This window comes from Gorilla gorilla, chromosome 16 (assembly GCF_029281585.2).
Source record: "Gorilla gorilla gorilla isolate KB3781 chromosome 16, NHGRI_mGorGor1-v2.1_pri, whole genome shotgun sequence".
Lineage (NCBI taxonomy): Eukaryota > Metazoa > Chordata > Mammalia > Primates > Hominidae > Gorilla > Gorilla gorilla.
The window spans coordinates 64,065,995-64,077,556 of NC_073240.2; the positions used below are offsets into that span (position 1 = coordinate 64,065,995).

At 41.4% G+C, this 11,562-nt stretch overlaps 1 protein-coding gene across 2 annotated transcripts in view; it reads left to right on the top strand.

Annotated features, from left to right (window-relative positions):
* Nucleotides 1-7,791, top strand: part of APH1B (aph-1 homolog B, gamma-secretase subunit) — a 28,409-nt gene extending 20,618 nt beyond the window's left edge. For both annotated transcript variants that reach the window (XM_019011255.4, XM_055362530.2), the window contains 2 exons: nt 4,240-4,367; nt 7,491-7,791. In XM_019011255.4, the coding sequence (XP_018866800.2) occupies nt 4,240-4,367; nt 7,491-7,658 (296 nt within the window). In that variant the 3' untranslated portion in view covers nt 7,659-7,791. The remainder of the gene's footprint in view (nt 1-4,239; nt 4,368-7,490) is intronic.
* The last annotated feature ends 3,771 nt before the right edge of the window (nt 7,792-11,562 follow it).

An 11,562-nucleotide genomic window follows, 5' to 3' on the forward strand; every position in this document is an offset into this window, starting at 1 on the left:
CCCATACTGGCCACTGCAGACATACTTGTTATGTGGATTGATGAAAGAGGGGAGGAAGAAAATAAATGTAAGAGTAGTACAAAGTCAGAGGAAGAAATAATCTACAAGAATGAAGAGAAATGCATTTTTGTTTTTACTTTTTATTTATTTTTTTGAGACAGGGTCTAGCTCTGTCACCCAGGCTGGAGTGCAGTGGTGCGATCATGGCTCACTGTAGCCTCAACCTCCCTGGCCTCAGGTAATCCTCCCACGTCAGCCTCCTGAGTAGCTGAAACTACAGCCGCACACTGCCACGCCTGGCTAATTTTTGTATTTGTTGTAGAGACAGGGTTTTCTTATGTTGCCTAAGCTGGTTTCCAACTCCTGGGCTCAAGTGGTCCGCCCACCTCAGCCTCCCAGGTGCTGGGATTATAGGAGTAAGCCACTGTGCCTGGCCAGGAATGCATTTTTAAGACATAGTCAAGTACCCAGGAGACTTGGATATAAGTGGTCATTGCTGGCTGCTGTCTCACTTTCTCACCTGATAGTACAACTCACTGAGAACTCTGGCTTATTTGTCTTTGAATCTGTAGACCATAGCACACGGTAGCTACCACATATTAAAAAGATGTGGTTTGCCAAGCACTGTTTTTCCTTGTAACAGCCCTATGTGGTATTATCCCCATTTTAAAAATAAAGGAAATGGAAGCTCAGAGAGTTTAAATAGCTTGTCCAAAGCCACGCAGTGGAGCTGGGATTCTAACTCAGAACCATCTGACTCTAAAGATAATATATATAATCTTCAGGCCAGGCTGTCTAGGTGCTCAGTAGATTGTGTTGAATATAAAAAAAAAAAAGGAGGAGGGTAGGTGTTAGGAAATAATTTACTGAGGAGAGGTGGCATTTGAACTGGATTGTAAATAAAAGTAAGATTCGGATGTGGTGAAATGGAGAGGGGTGGTGCTGAGGGGCAGAGTCTTCAGACAAAAGGGATAATCTATTTAAAAATAAAAAAGAAAACCAGAGGTATAGACAGAGTGAAGAAGAGTTCTGGTTTTCTTCCATAGGATGCAGTTGAAGATAGTAGAGAACATGGTGTCAAGGTAATTGGGGTGTAGATTGTAGAGGTCCTTGAATGCTAGTCTGAGGTGTATGGACTTAACTTTGGAGGCAAAGTCAATCCATCAGACTTCTCAGTAAGAAGGACCAAGAAATATGGACCTAGAATTTGGAAGAAAGGTCAGGGCTAATGATGTCTTGAGGATGCTTGCCTAAAACTCACAGTAATGCTCTTTTGGACAAGAGGAGACTGAAACTTCTGTAAGTGAGAGAATTTTTGTTGTTGTTGTTTTTGTTTTGTTTTGTTTTTGAGATGGAGTCTTGCTCTGTCGCCCAGGCTGGAGTGCAGTGGCGCTATCTCGGCTCACTGCAAGCTCCACCTCCGGGGTTCACGCCATTCTCCTGCCTCAGCCTCCCGAGCAGCTGGGACTACAGGTGCCCTCCACCACGCCTGGCTAATTTTTTGTATTTTCAGTACAGATGGGGTTTTACCGTGTTAGCCAGGATGGTCTCGATCTCTTGACCTCCTGCCTCGGCCTCCCAAAGTGCTGGGATTACAGGTGTGAGCCACTGCGCCCAGCCCGTGAGAGCATTTTTAAATGAACTGTAGGCCTTGACTATAGGAGCATAATTGTGTCTCAGTGTCACTGGTAAACACTTCTTTCCCCACTCAGTATTGGTCGCAAAGAAAGAACATCCAATTGGAAAAGGCAATCGGGTTTTATTCCCTGGCCAGAAAACGGAGAAGGTGAGCTCTTGCGCTAAATGTACTTTCTCCCCAAGCAGTAGAAGGCATAGGGGGACTAGGTGTGGGGCGGGAAAGGAATGTGAGCATGTATGGGATGGTACTCCAGATGTGAAGGTGCTATCCATGAACATATGCCTTCATATATTATATGTGCATGAAATGGCAGGGATTTTCTTTCAGGGTAGGGAGTTTTAGCATTGTAAAGATATGCTGATGATCTAAATGCAAATAGGAGTCACCTATTCCAGTTTGTGCTGGTTTTGCGAGGTCTTCCTCTGGTATCTGGTCAGGGGTCAAGAAGCTCTGGTGCCATCTCGAGCCATCTGGTTTCTTTAAGCAGCTGTGCCTATTGATAAAGGAACTAAAGAAAAACAGTTAAAAAAAAAACAAAAACAAGAACTAAGGACCTTTCCCAGTTATTTCATCAGGGCTGCCCTGGTAACATCAATATTCAGAAAGAATGGCAAACATAAGCTGCCAAACAGATGACACCTTAATGGTGTCATTGCTTTCTCTTGACATTTGATTGTCATCTAGTTTCTGAAAAACCCTTAGAAAATGAACACCTTATGATTTCTTTAAAAAATCAGTGTTTCCATTTGTGTCAGTTTCTGTCTTGATCTTTTCTGACACAAAAACTTTAAAACTTAAACTGCACTCCTGAGCATCTTCAGCGGTCTCAGCTCCCCGCTGTCACCAAGCATCTCTCTCCAGGGAGGCTTCCTTTTCCAGGGTCATCACCAGGGTTAAAATACATCACTTTAGCTTCATCTGCCATAGCGTCAAAACTTTGGAAACTGTTTCTAATTTAGTTAAAATATCTACCACCGTTTACTGAAATAATTACACGTTTACATAGATATAACAGCTTTCTTCCATCACAACAGTTACGTCTTTTAGTTTTGCATGTTTTAGAATTCATATCAACGAAATAATACTCATTTTTTCACGATACGGTTTTCTTTTCTACATAACATTAGATTCTTGAGATCATTTATATCGTAGACCATATAGTATTCCATTGTGTGAATAGAGCAGGATTTATTTATCCATTCTGGTAATGATGGACATATTTCATTATTACAGACAGTGCTGACTTAAACTTATATATGCTCCTTGTGCAGATGTGTACATTTCTCTAGAGCAATGGCTCTGAAACTTGACCGTGCCTCAGAATCACCTGGAGGGCTGTTTAAACACAGATTGCTGGGCTCCCACCCCGTTGTTTCTGATTCGGGAAGTGCGGGGTGGGTCCCCATAATTTGGAGTTCTAACAAGTTCCCAGGTGCAGGTGATCTATTAATTTCAGAACTAATTGCTTCGGAGTGTAGCTCTAGCTGCAGAATTGCTGGAGTGAAATAGAGATTGCAAATTCCTCTTTAATTTGTAATGCTTGACTGTTTTCCTATCAGCAGTATGAAAGAGAGTTGTCAGACTTGAATTTTTGCCAGTCTGGTGGGTGTTAATGATTTCTTATTATGTGGCTCAAAGAGGAAATCTAGATACCTTTTTATTTTCCATGTTAACCTTTGCAGAATATATAGGGCTTGCCCACTTTAAATAAAGACTGTTATCCAGTACACAAGATACACAGACAACATACACACAGAGGTAGTGTTCTCCAGAAAAAACCTGGTGGTGCTGATCAAATTCAGTGCCATTTGCCTAAGAAGCATTGTAGATAATTACTGTGATTTTAAATATTTTTCTTTTCTTTCTTCTTCTTCTTTTTTTTTTTTTTTTTTTTTTTTTTGCTCTGTTGCTGAGGCTGGAGTACAGTGGCATGATCTCAGCTCACTGCAACTTCCGCCTCCCGGGTTCAAGTAATTCTCCTGCCTGAGCCTCCTGAATAGTTGGGATTACAGGCATGTGCCACCATGCCTGGCTAATTTTTGTATTTTTAGTAGAGCTGGGGTTTCACCATGTTGGCCAGCTGGTCTCAAACTCCTGACTCAAGTGATCTGCCTGCCTCGGCCTCCCAAAGTGCTGGGATTACAGGCATGAGCCAGAGCGCCTGGCCTTGATTTTAATATTTTTCCATTGGTCCTTTTCAAAAGGATCCGAGGAAAAATTCCACTTTAGTGAGGAGCCTTGTTGAAACAGAAGATACTCCTTTTCATTGAAGTCTCTCTTTACTTGTGCAGAAGGCTCATTGGGAAAAAGCTGGCTGGACATCACAGTAATTTTATTGTATTCCTCAGGGAAGCTGCCTGAAAGCCAGATCTCAGGCGACCTTTTATTGAACAGGTTTACATTCTAGACAAGAAGCTGTGGCAGTCAGTCCCTGTTCCGCAGTGTTGCTTTTTGAGCGTGTCAAGGCCCTGTTTCTGTCAGGTGGTGTTAAACTCTCTCGCTGAGGTGTGGTGGACACCCCGAGAGCCCGTGCACAGTGCCAGGGTCATCAGTGGCTCTGATACCTGTAGGAGTGACACTAATGGTCGGCTGTCTTTCAGCTTTCATGACGCTGGTCATCATCTTGCTGCATGTATTCTGGGGCGTTGTATTTTTTGATGGCTGTGAGAAGAAAAAGTGGGGCATCCTCCTTATCGTTCTCCTGACCCACCTGCTGGTGTCAGCCCAGGTGAGTGTTGCCGCCATGCTCAGACTGTATTCTGGAACTCAAGTCTATGTATCTAAAATGGTAAATTCTACTCTAGATGAAATACACGCCCATGAGAACATGAGGAAATTCAGAAAAGCTATTTAAGTGAATGAATGAGTCATGTAAGTCTTACCACAAAAAGACCACCACTATTAATTTTTTGGTGTGTCTTATTGAAATATTTTTTTCCCTGCTGTTTATTTGCAGTGATTTGTCTCTCCCTAACCTAGGTCAGTTTGGAAAACTGTTCATTCTCTGTGACAGCTGCGTGGAAAAGTTGCGTATTCCAGACTCGGCACCGTGACTGGACCTTATTCCTAGCTCTCATATAACACATGTGTCCTTGGCTAGCATATTTTATTTAATATAGTTTTTATCTCTCTCTCTCTGTTTCTAATTAGAGTATGATAATCAAGGATGGGGCCTTATCTTCAATCTTCGTATCCTCAATTCATGGCACATAGTAGGTGGCCAGTAAATGTTGGTGTATATTGAATAGTTGATACTATTCTTTTTAATGATTAAAAGGAAAGAACCTAGGAAGTTTGAAAAGTATATACCAAAATGTTCATAGTAGTTCTTTGTCAGTGGCAGATTTCAGGGAATGATTACATAATTGTTTTATTAAAATAACACACCTACAGAAAAGCACACAAATCAGAAATGTACATCTTGATGAATTTTCACCGTGTGAACACACCTGTGTAACTAGCACCTAGATGAAAATCAAAACATTCTCAGCCCCCAGGAGCCTCCCTGTTCCACCAGTCACTGCCCCCACTGAGGGTGACCATGACGCTGACTTCAACACCACAGCCTGGTGCTGCCTTTTGGTATTTCTGTCAACGGAGCCACACAATGTTTGCTCTTGTGTCTGGCTCCTATTGCTCAGCATGTTTGTGGGATTCATCTTCACATCACTATAGATGGCTCACTCATTGCTGTATAGTATTCTACCGTGTGTCTATACCATAATTTACCCATGTGACAGCAGAGAGGCATTGATGTTGTTTCTAGTTTGAGATGGAGTCTTGCCCTGTTGCCCAGGCTGGAGTGCGGTGGCACGATCACGGCTCATTGCAGCCTCGACCTCCTGGGCTCAAGTGATTCTCCCACCACACCCTTCCAAGTAGCTGGGACTATGGGCATGCGCCGTCATGCCTGGCTAACTTTTAAATTTTTTTGTAGAGAAGAGCTCTATGTTGCTCAGGCTGGCTTCGCACTCCTGGGCTCAAGCGATCCTCCTCTCTCAGCCCCTCAAAGTGTTGGGATTACAGGCATGAGCCACCACACCTGGCTTTCTCATTTTTATCTATTGTGAATGGTACTGCTGTGAACGTTCTAATGTATATCTCTTGGTGAACATACACACAACACACACACACACACACACTTCTTTTGGGTATACGCCTAGGAGTGGGACTGCTGGGTCATGGGGTGTACATGTGTCGACTGTTCATACCACTCAGTTTTCAGAGCGATGGTATCACCTTACATTCTGCCATCAGTTTACAAGTTGTGGTTCGTCCACCTCCTCACTGCATTCTCTTTATTGTTAGTTGTCCTGCTGGCTATGTCATGGTATCGTAAATACATAAATTGATAAATTATAGTAAAAGTTTTCATTTACGTTTCCCTGATGATTAATAGGTTGAGCCGCATGTTGTGTGGCTCCGTTGACAGAAATACCAAAAGGCAGCACCAGGCTGTGGTGTTGAAGCCAGCGTCATGGTCACCCTCAGTGGGGGCAGTGACTGGTGGAACAGGGAGGCTCCTGGGGGCTGAGAATGTTTTGATTTTCATCTAGGTGCTAGTTACACAGGTGTGTTCATGCTGGGAAAATAAGGTTGAGCAAGTCTTCAGATGTTTATTGGCCATTTGGATAATTCTTTTTGAAGTGCCTGTTCAAATCTTATGCCTATCTATTTTCTTTTTGATTTTTAGGAGTTGTTTATGTTTTCTGTAAAAGAAAAAATCTTTTGTCAAATGTATGTATTGCAAATAACTTCTGTGGCATGGTTTGTCTTTACATTCTCTTAATGTCTTTTGATGAACAAAAGTTCTTAATTTTATATTGTCTGATCAGTTTCTCTCTTTATGGTTTCACTTTTTGAGCTTTTTAATAAATATTAACCTAGCTGAATTTTAAGTTGTAAAATTTGTTCTATTTTTCTCACTTTTGGGTTGTAATTTTCTACAACAATCATGTATTGCTTTTGTAATTGTTTAAAAGAGGAAAAATGTTTTTTAAAGAAGAAAAGAACAATACAAAACAGTGTAGCACTCTGTAAAATGAGTTAAAATTCAGTGGATTTGAGGTATAGAGTTATTGTGAAGAATAATCTAGAAAATGCTCAATGCCTGCCATGCCCACGGAGGCCTCTTGAGAAGAGCAGTCTTTCTGCATAAGGTGCTACCTGTAAAATCTACCACTTTCTTCAGGCCTTCTTTGACAGCCCTAAGGAGATCACCTTGTTTTTACCCATCCTAGCCTCATCGCAATTATAATTATGCTGTCCTAGCATTCATCACAATTTGTAACTAATTGTTTCTTCATTCATTACCTGCCTCCCTTACTAGTACAGAACCTCCATTAGGACAGAAACTTTGGTCTCACCAAGGTGTACACAGTACCTCTCAGCATTCCATTAGTGTTCTTTAAATGAATACACTTTTGGAACCCACAGCAATTGTGCAACTGAAAAAGACTATTCCCTCATGTTCCCTTGAGTACTAAGGATTCATACTAAAGTAATTTGGACTTGTCTCACTTTCTTGCAAATTCTAAGAACCAATTCAACACAGAAATGAATAGAAACTAGTTACACGACATGCATCTTGTATTGTATATTCCATTAGGTTCTGCCTAATGACTGCCTTGTAGGGTTACCATCTGAATACAGCAAAGCACGGGACCCACAGTATCTGTTGACCAGCTTAGTTCTACATGCCTCAGGGCCTTAACGCATGACACACATCATACGTTTGGTGAAACACACCCAAGTTCTTGAAAGTATTCCATGCTTTCCTTTATCTTTGGTTATTCCACATGTTTAATAAGCTTGCTGTTATTACCCAAGCTGATTTATTTTTCTTTTGCAGACCTTCATAAGTTCTTATTATGGAATAAACCTGGCGTCAGCATTTATAATCCTGGTGTTCATGGGCACCTGGGCGTTCTTAGCTGCAGGAGGCAGCTGCCGAAGCCTGAAACTCTGCCTACTCTGCCAAGACAAGAACTTTCTTCTTTACAACCAGCGCTCCAGATAACCTCAGGGAACCAGCACTTCCCAAACCGCAGACTACATCTTTAGAGGAAGCACAACGGTGCCTTTTTCTGAAAATCCCTTTTTCTGGTGGAATTGAGAAAGAAATAAAACTATCCAGATATGCGTTCCATTCACTTGGCTTTCACACAACTGCTCTCCGAAAGGGGTGCTCAGTGGTGTGCGTCCTGGCTGCACGAGAATCACCTGGGACAGTGTAAAGCCAACTGATTCTGGGCTCCACCTTCCAGAGCTAATTGGCCTGGGCATGTGGTGAGTTTTAAAAGCTTCCCAGGTGATTCTGATGTGCAGCCATGTTGAGACCCACTGGTTTGGTATCCAAATAGGAGCTTCCTGAGAACACCTTAAGTGGATGAGAATCTGGTGTTTAGCTGTCTCCTAACTCAACTTGTGCTGAGCAAGTAAGTATCTGAATGTCAAATCCTGGTTATCTTTTATCTTCCTAAGTTCTGAAGTCACAAAAGGCTAAAGGGCTATCACCCCTGCTCACTGTTTTCGTGTACTTCACCATCTTAGGAGAGCACGGTAGGCTGGGCTTCTAAATGCAATAATAAATTACGCTGACTGTGGTAACTTAGCCAAAGTAAGACACTGATTAAGCCGTATTTTTCTGAAGTTCTTCCATTCCAGGTTTTGCTTTCTGAGGCATTACGTTGTTTTTGAGTATAGATTACATTTTATTAACTAAAAATGGTTGTTTTGTGACTTCCTTGGGAAGGTATTTTAAAATCAGGAATTTTTATGCAATGTCTATAAGCCTGTTTAAAGCTTTCCATGGGCTCTGCCCCAAGGCCGTTGGCTGCAGCGTTCACCATCTGAGTGCCAGTTGCTGGACTAGTTGAGGTGAAGTGCATTGTTTTCTCTCTGAGCAGCTGTGTGGGGAGCTGAGTGATGTGCCCTGGGACAGGCTTCACTGGAGCTGGTGGAAGTATAACCAGAAGCACAAGGAAATGAGCCAAAAGGGTGTCATTGACACTTTTCATTTGCTCCTGTGATACTAACAACACTTTCACCCAAATGGCTTAATGTAATATTGGAAATAGATCTTAAACTGCCAAATCTCACCCTATTGCATAATCCATATGCTCTTTAGATCTAGTCAGTGTCTCTGGGTTTTGGTAGCAGATACAGCGTTCCCTTTACAGGAATACCCAAGGTGTTCTTTCAGCTTCCAGACAGGTCCTTTGATTTCCTTTATAAAGGGAAAATGCTGGCAAATCGTGCCTTTACTATTAGAAATTGTTCCCAGTTGATGTCTTTTGGGGAGCTGGTGGCGTGAAATGCAAATGACCTATACATTAAAGTGATGTCTCAGTGAATACCATACATGCAGTAGAACATTCAGAAGAGAGGAGCAGCAATCCTGAGGGGCTGGGGGAGTGACAGTGGCAGGACAGATGGGTGGGTTTGACAGATTGTGGTGGGAAGAAGAATGATCATGTTTAAAGCTAACATAGCCGGTGTTTTGGGCTAGCCACACATCATTCCAGAGACCAAAACCTTACTCATGAACTAGACCTTTATCGATATCAGTGAACCCCCATGTTTAAAATATTAGAATGTTTAGAGATAAAATAGAGATAATAGAGATAAAAGAAGAGGAGGGCTTCTATCAGTGCTGTAAACAGTCTGATAAGCGACTGTGGTTATTCCCCTAAAGTTTACTTCAGCACTAACACTAGTGCTTCCGCTGGAGTTTGCAGTTTTCCAGCTTTATACAGGATTTTCCTTTGACTGGAAGAGTCAAGGATATAGAGACTCAACAGTGACATTTATTGTACAACATCAAGGGGAATAGGATACTCATCAAACTGGGATTATTCTTATCAAAACATGGTCTTCTTTGAATAAGAAAAATACATAGTTGGTTATTATGGACTTAAAACTGTGTTAAATGGATATTCTGATAAAATATTTGCTGCTCTGTAGGGTGTGGAAAATCTGAGAATATTAGCTTTACTCATCTTGAGCTTTGAGGATGTTCTCTGTACGCTGATGGTTTCATATTAACTAAAAAAGCTGGGTATTGTAAAATCTCATTTATAAAAACTCAGATGAGAAGAAAATTTTCTTTGATGGTGAGACTGTTGTCTTAGTTCAGGAAATTATTTAATAGTCCTTTGTTACCTGTGAATGAAGGAACTTTGTAATTCTGATTTATCCTAAAACATGAGCCTTTCCAGAGTCAGCTTAGACACTGTTGTCGCAAATAGCCATGCTTTGCCTTATGCCAAGGAGGCCCAGAGGGAGGGCGTAGTCTTCCTCTGTTGCTGTACATATATTGAAATGCTTTTTTTTTTTTTAATTTTGCATTTGTTATCTATAATGAGCTTTCTGAGCCCTGATAATATGTGAGACAAACAGGAGTTATTGATGCTATACACTCCCTTCCATTCAGGATTTTCTGCTTGGAGGGAAATATGTTGACCTTAGAGAATTGTGAATATTGTTGCAATTCTTGAATATATTACCATGTGAATAATAGAGACTGTGTTGCCCTCTAGTATAAGCTATATTTATTTTTGATTCATTTGAATTACTAGTTATAACTGGAGAAGTTTTGTTACCTCTATCCTGGCTTGCCTGACTGGCAGTATAATAGCAGTAGCCTCTTTTAGAGCATCTTAATGAAAACATGGATGACAGGAATTAATGATGATATCTGCAGACTGCATAGAAAATGGCTTTTGTTCCCAGCGTTAACATTTTCTTCTCAATCACATTTCAATGTTTGTGGAGAGTGGCAGATTCACACCAGAAACACTAGGTGTTCATATCCATAGCATGGATGCAGAATAAGCAGTTGGGAGAGAAGCTTCTTCCTACCTGGTACTCCTCCCATTCACCTCAGCCCAGCCCCAGACAGGCATTAGCATTCAGTGTGGGCCCTCGGGCAGCCCTGAAGCCTGGCTGGGTCATCAGATGGGGGCAGCCTGTGACGGGCACCAGCGGCCTGATTCCCCGGAAGAGTTCCTGGAGGGTGTTGGCTGTTTTTGTTAGCTCAGTTTTTTTCTGGGCTCCACCATTCCTAACTCCAGGTAGACAAGATAGACGTCACACACAACAATTTTAAAGTATTTTGCTTAGTGCATTTTGTTTATGATTGCAGTGTTTGTTTCTTATTTAATAGGCTTTTTACTTCATTCTATTAAATTTTAGTGTTTAGAAGAGGCGGGTACTGTCACTGTGTAAAATATGTAATATTTTATATGTTATACCATGTCATATATACTTGCAATATCAGACCTTGCATTCAATATACAATGCAATTGACTCTTTGCAGACCTGCATTTTTCAGTGAACAATAAAAAGATTGTCTGGCACTCCTCATTTCCTGTGTTTCCTGTTCTGTGGAATGGTGTATCCTTTAGTATGTTACTACCGTGTTTTGTCTCCTTATGAAACTTGGATGTACATTCTGTTGTTTATGACTGATCAGTTCAGAGACTTTTTTCAAAGAGAAATTCTTTATCTGATTTAAAACTCCTAAGGCTTATTTCATATCTGTGTGTTTAGGAGTAGTTTGGTGCAGAGCATTTCCTTGAGGTATCTTAAACCAAGCCGGGGGAATCCTCAAAGATCCTGGAAGCTTGCTTTGCAAAATCTCCTAATTGTAAAATGGTGAATTTAAAGAATGTTGTATAATAGTGGCTAAGGATTGGAGTCCGTGAAGAGGAGAGTACAATTTAGCTTTTACCTGGTGATTCTGAGTAGCCTATAGAGTCCTTTTCTCTTTCTTTCCCTTGGTGAGGAGACAGTGCAGCTAAAGGGTTGAGCTTGGCCCTTGCCATCAGACAGGATACATAGGGGATTATGATACGAAACTCAAAACCATTTGATGCTTGTTCACTCTGGCTTGAAATGAGGCTGTTGCAGGCTGTGTTGAT